General features: G+C 38.4%; 1 protein-coding gene across 2 annotated transcripts in view; it reads right to left on the bottom strand.

Annotated features, from left to right (window-relative positions):
• Positions 1-14,211, bottom strand: part of ZNF385D (zinc finger protein 385D) — a 422,518-nt gene that overhangs the window by 328,630 nt on the left and 79,677 nt on the right. For both annotated transcript variants that reach the window (XM_061362716.1, XM_061362717.1), the window contains exon 2: positions 4,061-4,339. In XM_061362716.1, the coding sequence (XP_061218700.1) occupies positions 4,061-4,339 (279 nt within the window). The remainder of the gene's footprint in view (positions 1-4,060; positions 4,340-14,211) is intronic.

Below are 14,211 nucleotides of genomic sequence, written 5' to 3'. Positions count from 1 at the left end.
TAATTGTAGCAAATTATTCTTCATTCTTAAATAATATCTCCTGCTGAATTAAGTTTTGCTTTTTGAAGTTAGCAAGGAGTAAATAAAAAGAATTTTTTAATTCTGATTTTTTTTTTCCTTTCTTTCATGCATTCACTGTCCTTGCTCACAGCACAATGAGATTTTTTTAAGATGAAATTTCACTGAAAAGAAAGTTGTAGGCAGGTTTAGTTTAAAAAAAAGAAAATGAAACTTGCTAAACTGCACAGCTTTTGGGCTATGAATTCAATGAGCTAGGTAAAGAAACTACTGCCAAATGCCTCTCTGGCTCCTATGTTTTAAAAGCATAATGTTTCAGAAACCAATTTTTAAAGTGAAAGGACTTCTATTAATTTTGTGCCATTTCTCATCTCCATTGTTTTTCCACCTGTTATCTACTGTATTGTAGGAAGTATTGCAGAGGTAAGCAGCTTTAGGTTTTGCCCTAACCATGCCTCATTCACTCACAATGATTCAGCAATTTACAGAATAGAAAGCACAGGGGAAATTCTCGTTTACATAAAAGTCTTAGAAATATCAGCTTTCTCTCTGGTACTGCCACACATTCACATCCAGAGTTATTTTTTCATTCTGTCAGTAGAAATACAAGTCTTGCTTCTACTGGTCAGAATAAACCATTTCCCTCAAGAGACCACCTCTTCCCACAGCTTCCAGCCTGGTTTTGTGAGAAGTGGTACAATGTCAGCAGACCAGATACAAAATTCATTTTGCCCTCTTTTAATCCTCAAACTTACTCAAGTTCTTGACTGACTTCCTTCTCACCTTGCTACTGCATGTATTAGAGCAGAAAAGCAAAAAATCACCATTAAGAAGATTACATTATAGAGTGTAATGACAAAAGTGTAAGAATTCCTTTTAAGTGACATAAGAGGCTACTATTAGGAAGAAGGAACAGAGAAAACTGTGTTATTCCCAAGCACACACAGTTCAGTAATAGAAGTGCTGATGTCTCACTATGTCATGTCAAGTCATCACAAATCACTGTACCAAGTAATGACACATGAAACAATGGGTTCACATCATTTTTGTGTCTGCCAAGTGTGCTGCTCTGAGGCTGCTCTACACCCAGGAAGAAACCAAGTGGGTATCATACAGCTACCAAGCTAAAAAATAAACAACTAGCAAAACCTTCTACAGCAAATCTGGTGAATTGTGTAAATTCAGCACAGATACCAATACAGGAGCAAAGAAATGTGCATTGTGGGGTAAAAAGCAACATTATTTATTTGCAAATTTGCAGATGTTAATAGGTTTTGTGCTTAAGTAACTTACCTCATGAAATTCCACAGAGATATTCAAGTATAGTAGCATGCTCTGTTATTTACTTCTAGCAGGTAAATACTATTTCACACAGTTCAAAGATGATGACAGCATTAATTACACAGTCAAATACTAATACAACTGAACCCCACCTTTGTTCCATTGCAAATTATTTTGGAACTAAACATGGGCTGTTGCTCCATACAAATCAGTCCTGCATTTCTATTAGCCCTTGCGATACGAAACACACAAACCTGTCCTGCTTTATGGGAATAATTCAGAGATAAAGCAAAACAGTAAGTCGCAATTCCAGTGTTTTTCCCAACCTTTCCACATGTTAGTTCCAAGCAAGCACACAATTTTTCAAAAGCATATACAACCCATAGTACAGTCCATGAATTGCTGCATTTGGAAATGGGATTTTCTTGAGCATAGTGCAAACACTTCACTCATTCAACATGAGATATAATGAAAAACTACTGATGATGAAGCCTTGGAAGATAACCTGATAAAGCAGAGCCTTTACTTAATTTTAATTTACAGCAAAATTTAATCTCAAGAAGTATTAGACCATTAACCTGGACATTGAGCATAACAGCTGTCTTCTGTGATGATCATACCTCTAAACAAGAAATACCATTCTCATAAATGACATATGTACAACCAATGATGGTATATTGAATAAACTGTATCATACATGTTTAACAGTTACTTCAGTGACATTCAAAAAACACCATTTGTGTGCACACGATAAATTGAAAGGGTCAAGTCATAATTTTTTTTAATCATGGTCGTGTGTCGCCTGGGCTTCCTGGGGTCTCATCAACAGAAAGTTCATTTGTCCAAAAAACGCTGCCCATATTTCATGAATACCAGTTTTGAGAAAACTTACTGTGGAAGGTCTGTCAAGTTCCAATTTCTACTTGACTTACAAAAGGGATCTCTAAGAAGGTCTCTGTTCAAAGTGCAGAGAGGGGTGGTTACTCAGACATTCAGCTGCAATACAGTTCTGACTTCTAGCGAGAAACATTTAACATCAGTGTCTATTTCAGATAATGTTCAGTTTAAAAAAACTGAAATATCAAAGTCTAGTAACATGGGAATATCATTCCCTTATGCTCTTCCCTACGTAGCTCTCTCAGTTAAGTGCTACTTTTGATTATACTCAAAGATCTGTCAGATTCGAAAAGCCTCAAGTTTCAGGCAACCCCAAAAAATAACTGCACCTTGAAACAAAGTCTACAAATGGATGCAGGTACACATGATGCAGGGATACTTTTAAGAAGGAAAAAAAAAACCCTGCCAGAATAGAAATGTTGAAGCATGACTGAAGCCCTCTGACACTAATATCAGCACTGATTAATTACTAATTCTTTCATTACCATTGATAAAAGCAGAAAAATGAACTGGAGAAAAACACACTCTACCATTAGCAAAATTATTGTGCTAAAAATAATGATAAAATTTTACCTTAAATGAAGATAACACTAACATTAGACTTTTTGTTTATTTGGTTAGAACAAACTCATTTGTGGATAACCATATTGCACCTTTAATAAATTAGGAAATCAATCTCTATGCATTTTCACAGCTCCTACTAATAGCAGTGGTATTCCTCATAAGCCTGAGCTATGAACAGTGGCACATGTTACAGTCCTGCCATGTAAGCACAAAATAATTTATGCTGCTCAGTGAGGTTTTGTTTCATTGTTTTATTTTAAGGAAATGAGCAATACACCTCTTACACAGAAAGCACTCACATCCAACACACTTCAGTAACATACCTACATTATTCCTCACAGATTATTAAAATACCTATCTAAGGACTCATGTTCTGCATATCCCTCTGAAGACAAGAAGCAACTCATGGCACAAAATATTAAGCAAAGTGTGAGGTCTGAAGAAAGACTGAAAGTCCTAAGTACATCATATTAAAACCATTATTTATGTGGCACGGTACGTAGAAGCAGAGTGCAATACAGTACAACTACCCATAGAGTAGCAAAGTTGACTATACCTCATATGACATTGAGGAAGTTATAACCCAGTAATGTTTTTTCCTGTCAGGGACCATCATTTGCCTCTATTATCTACTTTTGTATATGCAGACACAAACATTTTTCTTTGAGGCATACAACTCACTCTGATGACAGGAAAACATGCAACCTACTATAAAATGCTTTTCCCAAAGCTGCCAAGAAAATCAGTTAAAACCAAAATAACCTTTGTTCCATCTCTGTTTGATTTCAGTTATGATCTTTGAACAGACATATGCTTGCTATGGGTTCAACCTGAATTATCAGACTAAAGCTAAATGAGTTTGGGAATATATTTGTTCTGTTTAATATATTTGTTTCAATTTATTTTGCAACCACCTTACATTCATCAAAAGCAACCATACCCCCAGCAAGTATAACCTTTCTAGTCGACCGTGAAATATGGAATATCACTGATTATGCTGAAAACCATCAAAATGCAAATGAAATGAGAAAGAATCTGAATCAACATCATCACGTAAGCAAAACATAAAACGAAAATACTTCTAACAACACAGACAGTATACCTTTAGCTATTTGCCAGATGCTCACGCTAGGGATGACACCAAGCACCCTGAGGTCACCAGAAGCCTTTGTCTTAAGTTCAAAAAATTTGTTGTCTGAATTTAAGAAACGTTTAGACTCACATACATAGACTCTACTGCACATTGCTGCAATTCTCTCAACAAAAAATGGCAAAAAGGTACACATATTTTAATGCTTACCATTATCACCTTTGAGATTGCCATTGCTGAGCTGTTTTAATCTCTTCTGATGGGACTTGCCATTGTAGTGGATTTGTGCCTGAGCAGCAGAGTTCAGCTGAATGTTACAAACGTTACACAAAGTGAAATTTGTGTGTTTCTTTTCTCTCTCCTTCTTTTCTTCAGTGCCATCAGGTGCTAACTCTTTCTCACCGTCTCTGTCTGGGACAGACGTGAAATCTGAATTGTACGATTGGTTATCAGCTGGTAAATCAGGGCTCCAGGGCTTCTTCATATTTTCTATGGGGAAAAGACATAAGAGGGATAAGCGATGAGCAACGCAAAACAATATACATAAGATTTCTACATCTGCAAGCAAAAACATGAGAGAGAAACAGCCTTGTAGACAGCAGAAAAGAAGGGGAGGGACGTTCTCCAGGCACTGGAGCAGAGATTGCTCTCCAGCTCACAGTGAAGGCTATGATGACACAGGTTGTCTCCCTGCAGCACACGGAATACTTCAATAAGCATATAGCCAACCTGCACCCCAAGGAAAACCCTACACCAGAGCAGGCAGACATGCCATAGAGGAAGCTGCAGCCCATGGAAAACCCATGCTTTGAGGGGAAACAAAAAAAGAAAAATAAAAAAAAATGGGAGGAGGGGGAGTGAGGAGCAAGAGAGTTAGTCAGGGTTTCACGTATTTACATACTTTGGTGTGCTGTAATTACTAGAAGAAAAAATAACCCCCTTACATTTTATTCTGCAAAACATAAATGCATAGTCCCCACTCCCGAGTTTATTAATTAGGTATTTAGCAACCCCTAGTCACTCCCTCTCTAATTCCCATGAATGCTTTCAAGCCCATCTAACCATCTCGTAACTTGTCTCATTCAAAATAGTTCAAAGACAAACAATAAACATGTTCTATTAGTTTCTTATCTTAACCTCCCAGGATTATAATTCATGGGTAGTTAGTTTATATTCAGCTAATAACAAACAGTAACAACTACAAGAAATGAGAAGATAATCTCATCTGCAAAACTTCAAGTGAAGCCAATGTAAACATGAGTTTCTGTGATTAAAGGTGAGCAGAAATGGAACAGGTGAAGTACTCTGTGCATTGCAAGCCTAATTTGCTATTCACAGAGTGCAAAATCTTATACCAACTTAGCATCTTGATGAGACCTTTATATAGCATATGAAACTTTAAATTGCTTGTTCTCCTAGACTTAGTGAATAAACGAAGGTCTAGCCAAAGAATCTAATCGGTACATTGAGTGACAAAATTGCTGCAGACTTAAATATGATGATACTATTTGATCTCTACCTGACAAATCAGTCAACCTAGAGACAAAAATGATGATTGCAGCAACACAAGAAAATGGGCTACAGACTCATTTGATCCCAGATCCAGACAAGGTTCAGTATCTAAAAATAAATCTAAACAGGCCTTCAGATTTAGGTCTGATTACACCAAAATACTGCAAATCACTTGAGAGAGCTTCAAATATTGTGAATTTCATCAGCAGAACATTTTGTCAGTCCTCCCAAGGAGTTAAACACATTTACTGCTTTCCAATCAAATCATAAAGATCAATTTATCTAAAGATGCAAATCTAACACCTACCAATATTCAAAACTGTCCCAATCTCAGTTTTCAGATTTTCCTGCTATCTATCATTGTGTTCTTTTATGCTAACAAATCTTATTTCTTTAAAGCAAGCAGAGGCCCAGTTCTGTAAAAGCTCCACACTTGCTGTACATTAAAACCTTACTCAACCAGTTCAGTCGGTATTACTATTCCATTTTTTTGCATGTAGTCAATTCTTACCTAGGATTTTAACTGCCCACAGCAAGAGATGAGAAAGCAGGCTAAAGAATTCATTCCAAAGCAAAATTAGAGAGGGAAAAAAGAAGAAAAAAAAAAAGCAGCATAAAAGCATTTATTTAATAAAATCAAACCTATTATACCAACAGATGATAGGAACTTTTATAGACAAATTACAACTCTTCCATAAAACACTATGGGACTGGAAGCTTAGGGGAAAACTTGAGGGTTTTCTAAAGTATATATGTAGCATATTTCTCCTAATGGAAGGAGGAGGTTTCTCCTGAGGACGCAGCAGAGTTTGCTGGAGATATGTGTCTGAAATATTTTTAAGTTTAGATGTTAGTCTTTAAAGCATTACAAGGATTACATTCTAACATGATAGCAGCACTAGTTTTACTGAATTGCTCTGGATGACAGTAACTTTTCAGAAATCCCAGTTTATAGACATCTGTACATTAATACATACATACTTCTGCATTGAAACTATTCTCCACTAGAGAGCAGTATAAATTTAAAATTACAAGTAAAACATACCTCTAGACATACAGTGCTAGCCATATAGGCACAAGATTACTGTAATACAAGGTGTCTGCTAACCAAGGTGTAAAAATTTGTAAGCAAATGTAATCTAGCAGATTAAACAAATCTTATACACTATGTGTACACATATCTAATTCCTTTTGAAACATTTAAACAAATAAGCTGGCAGCCTAATAGAGTATACTAGCATGTTACTGCATCCCTCCAGTATGCAAGTCAACACAGACTAATAATATATGAGATTCTTATTTTTGGAATATAGAACACTTCTGTCTTGCATCTTGTTCCAGAAAAAAAGCAATTATAAAATGCACAGTCAACAGAGACACAAAAAAGTAATAAGGGAAATTCCACCTTGAAAACAAAAAAAGTGAGCATCTATGATTTGATTTCTCTTTCATTAGTAAGCCATGATGGCATTAGAGCTGCAACACATTTTTGCCTTCTGACATGTCTCCAAATCTTGAGAAAGGGGATAATTCTTCATTAAGGGCAAATAACACCTGATCAATTTGATGGCCTTTCTATGATGGGGCTACAGAACTGATGGATGGAGAAAGGCAGCTGATGTGATCTACCTGGATTTGTGCAAAGCGTTCAACACTGTCCCAGACAACATCCTTGTCTCTAAATTGGAGAGACATCAATTTGATAAATGGACCACTTGGTGGATAAAGAACTGGCTGCATGGCCGCACACAAAGAGTCATGGTCAATGGCTTGGAGTCCGGCTGGAGACCAGTAACAAGTGGTATCCCTCAGGAACCAGTGCTGGGACAGATCCCATTCAACATCTTTGTCAGTGACATGGACAGTGGGATTGAGTGCGCCTTCAGCAGCTTTGCCAATGACACCAAGCTGTGTGGTTCAGTAGATAGGCTGGAGGGAAGGAATGCCATCCAGAGGGGCCTTGACACGCTTGTGAGGTGGGCTGATGCCAACCTCATGAAGTTTAACCATGCCAAGTGCAAGGTCCTACACCTGGGTCGGAGCAATCCCAGGCACAGCTACAGGCTGGGCAAAGAAGAGATTCAGAGCAGCCCTGTGGAGAAGGACTTGGGGGTGCTGGTGGATGAGAAAATGAACATGAGCCAGCTTCAGTGTGCACTCGCAGCCCAGAAAGCCAACTGTATCCTGGGCTGCATCAAAAGGAGCGTGACCAGCAGGTCGAAGGACATGATCCTGCTCCTCTACTCTGCTCTCATGAGACCTCACTTGGAGTATTGTGTGCAGTTCTGGTGTCCTCAACATAAAACAGACATGGAACTGTTGGAACAAGTCCAGAGGAGGGCCATGAGGATGATCAGGGGACTGGAACACCTCCCATATGAAGACTGGCTGAGAAAGTTGGGGCTGTTCAGCCTGAAGAAGGCTGCGTGGAGACCTCATAGCAGCCTTCCAGTATCTGAAGTGGGCCTATAAGTATGCCTGGGAGGGACTCTTCATTAGGGACTGCAGTGATAGGACAAGGGATAATGGGCTCAAACTTAAACAGGGAAAGTTCAGGAAGAAGTTCTTTACTGTAAGGGTGGTGAGGCACTGGAATGGGTTGCTCAAAGAAGTGGTAAATGCTCCCTCCCTGGTGGTGTTCAAGGCCAGGTTGGACAGAGCCTTGGGTGACATGATCTAGTGTGAGGCATCCCCATCCACAGCAGGGGTGTGGAACTTAATGATCTTAAGATCATTTCCAACCCAAACTACCCTATGATTTTATGATAACTGCAGACCAGGTATCAATTAGGAAAACAAAAGTTTCAGGAAGACATATTACATTACAGTCTGCTACCATTTCCTTTACAGATACAAAGGCATTTCTGAGTATATAATGGTATTACTGAAGGACTAAGGTGAAATAGTACAGACCTGTACGAACTACTTGATCTGGTGCTGTAAAACAGCATTACATAGTAGTACTCAGTATGCAGATTGGGTAAAAAAAAATCCAAAAAATGAAGACAAAAAAATTTGAAAAAACAGCAGCAGTTTAATACATTGAGTACTTCCTATCTGATATTCCTTAAAGGACAAGGAAATAAAGACAGCAAAGGATAAAGGGGAAGACAGCCTACTGAGTATAACTTGCTGGTATATTTTTTAAATATGATTTGCAACTCCAACTAGCATTTTAAAAGAAGAAAAACATCAAGTTTGTGAAATCTTGTAAAGACCCACCACTGTTTAAATTAATGCAGCTGCAGATTAACTCTCGCAAAGCAGCAGACTTTCAGTTTGTGCCTGCATTACTGCATACTTTATTTTTTCGACTGAAATGTTCATGCAGCAATTTTGATTGGTGAGTAAGGAAAAGAATGCTTAGTTTATTCTATTGGAAAATTCCATGGAAAATGGTTAGAAGAAAACATTATAAACTTAATTTAAAATGCAATTTTTAATTGCTATCTATATCTTACCAGTCTGATCAATAGGCATTACATGAAAACCCTCTTTCCCTGCTGCCACATTACAGAATTAATCTTGACTATAACGGTTACATATCTTAGCCATCAGTTTTGCAGGTAACTTTTCCCTCTCTTCTCTCCTCCCCTTCCACCACCCTCTCTCCCCCCACTCAACTCCCCCCCGCAAAAAAAGCTAACTTCTCAACCTTTAGGAACCCTGATGAAGACTGCAAAATTTCAAGCCAATTGAAACACCACTGTGGATAAATGCTTACATTTATTTTCTCTGGAATTGTGAACTCAATTTTGGCTCAATGATGCTTACCAATAAAATGAACTTTGCATGACATTATAGCTTTGTGAGGTAGCAAACTGTCCCCTGTGGAAAAGCAGCACAACTACGAATTATGGTGCTTGCTGGCATAGCTAACATAGAGGCTGCTGGGGATTTCTCTTCTGAAATGTGCTTGAATGTAAGGGATTAGAAATTACATCCTTCTCATGAAACAATCCTTACCTTCTGAAGTGCAAGACAATATCATGCTTTCTATTCAAGGATATTGAAAGGAAGCTTTGCTCATTTGTATTACAACTGTTCTGTTTCCAGGTTGTCTTGTAAGCACAGAACTGCCCCAGTCACTGTGACTTTGACCCAGCTCATGTAATATTCAAGTATGTTGGGTACATTTAAGAGACCAACAGAGACTTATGAATCCAATAGTAAGAGACCATTATGTAGGCAAGCCAGTTGTATTCAATGCAGACCACCTTCCATTGACGAATGATACAGTACATCTTAGGGAATATCTCCCTGTGTGCTGCCCAACAGGTTGCTACAACAAATACATTCCTGTAATAGCTGAAGGATAGAAAAATACAGACAAGGCATTAAAGGAGAAAAGTCCCATAATTACAATATTCAGGGATTACTAATATTTCATTCCAAAACTGTGAAAGACATTTAAGTGGGAATCAGAGGTATAGATGCTTTCATCTCAGTCACCCCTAAACTCTGCAGTCACTGTAAATCTCACTTATAGGGCCTATGGAAAGAGTCATCTCCCTGTGAAATAGATTAAAATTATAAACATAGGTGGGGTTTTTTTTTTCCTAGACACATATATTCCTCTTCCTTTGCAGATGTCTGCTGTAGATCTCAAGTTAGATGGGCTGAATCTCACTCTGCCTGCCATAATAGCCTCTGAAAATGTTAAAAGGACTGAACTTTTGCAGGCAATAATGAAACACAATTTTCAGATACCAACAGATACCAGCTGCTTTCAAAGAAACTGTTGCTAGCACAACGTTTAAGGAAAAAAAAAAAAGGAGAAAAAAAAAAAAAAAGATCGATGACTTATCATGATCTTCTCTTTAATTATCACCTCGTCAGTTCTCACATCTCGGGGGAATGTTACAGGCACGCTACACAAACACCCTTCTGGCAATAACTAGAAACTTTACATCTCTTCAAACTTCATAAATATGTTGCTGTATCTGTCAAGTGATAGAATGTGACTGGTTGGTGACAACCATGGCAGTAGGGTGACCTTTGTATTAGCCTTTAAAGAATATCTTCCATACTGTGAGCCCCCATATGACAGCAGCCTTCCCAAAACTGGCGTCTGTACACTAAGGACTCCCTATTTACCTTTTCTGCTTTGTAAAAATCCCTGCTGCAGTGGGTACTTGTGGCACCTTTAACAAGAAACCAGTAACAACTAACTTGCTTTTATAACCACAATATTGACCCCACTGAATTAAAAAAAAAGTAGGCTCTCGACACCTGTACCTGGGAGAAGCTTAAAAATGAACATATTGCCATCTATTTCATACATGGATGGAGGGGGCAGGACAGCCCAGGGGAAGGATCATGAACACAAAAATAAAATAGCTTTTGCCTCTTCCACCCCCATTATCACTGGGTGACGTGGTGGTGACACTGCAGCCTTACGGTTCTGAGGAGGGTTGCACCTGCTCCTGGTTTTGAGCCCAGACTAATTTAGGTCATGAATGCTCTACTTTACACATTGCTGCTGTGGCAGTTGCAAGCACATAATGAGAAGGACAACAATGTGGAAACGGTGAAAGGGCACTCAGTGAAAAGCACTGCATCTCTGAAGTGCAGCTCCCCCCCAAATGACCTGAGTAACCTTCAGGATACACTGCAGGCCTCATCTGTTTTCTCTGGATGGATGAATGAACGTCATTTCAGCCAGAAGAGGTATGAGGGAATGGGAACCTACTGGGACTGGAAAGGGTTTATTTTTTAAATAACTGATTTTTCAGGACCTCCTTTGTTCTGAGATTTTCAGATTTTGCTGTCCTTCAGATAAAAAATAAATACAAAATGGCATACAATACAATGAAAGCTGTTGACAAAAACCTGGAAAATATATGCATTAGATAATTTTACACTGTCTGTAGGCTTTTCTACTAAGAATTTTAGGACTGTAAGAATAACCATCACTTGCTTCTAAACAGTAAAGGAAGAGTTTGTCAGATCATACACCCAGGAGCTAAATTGTCAGTGACAAAACTGCAGACAGAAGTCAGTATTTCTTGTTGCCGTCACAAAAAGCACACGTCACGCTTGAAGCCACTATTTACGAAATTTTCTCTTCAAAAAATCCACAAAAGATACAGTAGAAAAGGTAGCTTATGAGGAAGGGGAAAAAAAAAAAAAAAAAAAGATAAGTCAGACAGAGAAACACCTTGTTTTCCTGTTTATTGTTTTTCTGTATTCTTCCAGCTCCTCCCAGTCTGATCTCTGCTGTGAGCTATTACACCACTTCAATCATCTATGTGAATAATAAGAAAATCGTAATTAGCATCATCTCCAGTAATTTTTGTGAAGTTTGAGAGGAAAATAATCTCTTGAGCAAAAATTGCATCAAGTGAAAGAAATAAAGACAGGTTTTCCCACATGTTTATTGCTGGGGGAAGGGAAAGGAGGGAGAAGGATGAGGGGGGAGGAGACTGAGGTTATTTCAGGTTGAAGGCCTTTTCAACTTAATGTCTGTGTCCTGGGATTCCTCCCAAGAAATGCATCTCTACAAACTGAAGCCTATAAGAGTAGATCTTTATCCATTTGAAACAGGGTCACTGTATATTTGCATACCTTAAGCAATAGCAGAGAAAACAAAAAAGCCTGGGCTTTTGTTTTGTTTTGTCAGGAGAGCACTTAAATCTTTCAGGAAAGGCTGCATTTCACTACTGCTGCAAATGAACAGACTCTAGCCTATCTCCCATCACAGTCACATGCACCACGAGTTCCTAAAGGAACTTATAGATGAACTAAACAGAAGAAGTTCATCATTTCTTGGTTCAGCAGTTCCCTCATGCCAGAAGCAACCAACAGACATCTCATAGTCTCAAAATATACTGCAGTCATTTTTTTAATTGAGTTCTATAAAGAGCTAAGCACTAATCAACACCATATGTTATTCAATTAGCTAGTAATACATATCTATTTCTCAAGCCTGTACTAACATAATGGAGCACTTTGGGTGGTTTGGAACTATTTAAAGGCTAAGCAATTAATTTGCAAACATCAGCTTCTAAAATCTGAGAAGCACTACTGTGGTGACTTACAGCCAAAGCCAAGCTATGAAAACTCGCTCATTTGCTTTTTATTCAGTCTGCTTTCAGAGACGGTCCTTGTGAAGACAAAGATTTCTGCCTAAAATAGGGCCAAATAAAGACATGTATCCAGCTATGTATCTGGTACCCAGGTCCTTAGGGATGCTTTTCCCACACAGGTAAAGCAAGCTGCTTGCGTTGCTTCACCCTCCTCTCCAACAGGGGTATCTTGTGGTACAAATGGTGTATAGAAGACAGTAGTTAAAATGGCAAAAGGCACAGCTAGCAAAGTTATGAACACTGCCTACCAAGAAAATTTGGTGTTGCTACGCACCCTGAAGTGTATTATTTTTTTCCATATTCTTGCTTTCCGTATTTGGGAATTCCACTCAGCCTCAAAATTCCAGTCAACAGCAGAGTTGGCTTGGCCCAAAAGGAAGGCACAGAAGTCGTTGTTTGCAATTCAGAATGCCTCTACTAAACAAAATCTTGGGTTAAGCATTATTTCTGAGAAGGCAGGAAGTAAGCACAGATATTAAAGGAAAAAAAAACAGATTTTTCAAGTTAACTCTGAGCTATGTACAAGTAAGACCATATAGTAGGGTCCAAAGGAAAAAGGATGTGCAAAGGAAAAAGATGACAACCTGTACAAAACTACAGAATTGTTGTAGGTATTGCAATTAAAATCACAGAATCATTTACATTGGAAAAGACCTTTAAGATCATCAAGTCCAAATATTAACCCACCATTGCCAAGTCTACCACTAAACCATGACCCAGCCACATCTACATATCTTTTAAATACCTCCAGGAATGGTGACTCCGCCACTTCCTTGGACAGCCCATTCCAATGCTTGACAACCCTAAATGTTTCCTGAAAGCCAGTCTAAACCTATGCTGGTGCAACTTGAGGCTATTTCTTCTTATCCTATCAGTTTTTCCTTTGGGAAAAAAGACTAACACCCACCTTGCTACATCTTCCTTTCAAGTAGCTGTAGGGAGCAGTAAGGAGTTTCCCTTTCTCCAGGCTAAACAACCCCAGTTCCCTCAGCCACTCCTCACAAGACTTGCATGACCAGTGTTGAGTACAGGGGGACCATCACTTCCCTAGTCCTGTGGTCACAATATTTCTGAAAGAAGAATATTACTTTTGACTTCATAGGTAAAAATCACCTCTTTCAGCCTCTCTGGATCAACTCCCTAATGTGAAATCAGCCTACAACCAGTCATCCAGATATCCTCTAAGTGGCATGTACCACCTTAAAAGATCTTTCATTTTCTTAGTAACTAAACATCCAGCCAAATCTTTATATCTCAGCAGAAAGCAAGAGCATGACCAGATTTTTGGGCATACGGAGCAACTCATTTTTGCAGACAGCTGAGCTCTGCTCTTAACACTCCAACACAACCACTAGCAACCACTGTATTCGAGTAGGTAATTTTCTGAATTAACTTTCAGTGTTTGTCTCTATTTTATTGACAAGTTCTCTCTTAAGAAACACAAATCACTTTTTTATTCTTCTGTGGCTAAGTATTTCAGCAATATGTTGATGAAAATACATCTATAAAATGAATCAGAAAAAGAATTAAAAGGCAAGTCACATGAACAAGCTCTCTGGGAATTCTGCTTAAAAAAAAAACATTCCCCCCAAAAAAAACATTGCAGAATAGAGAATGGTAATTTTGAGACAGATAGTTCATCCCCTACAGTCTTTGTTATGCATATCAAACGCAGCCTTCAGACACTGAATAAAATAAACTGGCAATAAATGTAGTCATGGTGGAAAAAAGGAAATTAAAAGGTCACAAGCAAGGGATTAC

Source organism: Neopsephotus bourkii, unplaced genomic scaffold, assembly GCF_033783945.1.
Source record: "Neopsephotus bourkii isolate Nb327-2 ecotype Australia unplaced genomic scaffold, CSIRO-AGI_Nbou_v1 NB_1132, whole genome shotgun sequence".
NCBI classification, from domain to species: domain Eukaryota; kingdom Metazoa; phylum Chordata; class Aves; order Psittaciformes; family Psittacidae; genus Neopsephotus; species Neopsephotus bourkii.
Note: the sequence above shows the minus strand (reverse complement) of the source record. Positions and strands in the feature narration are given on the sequence as shown.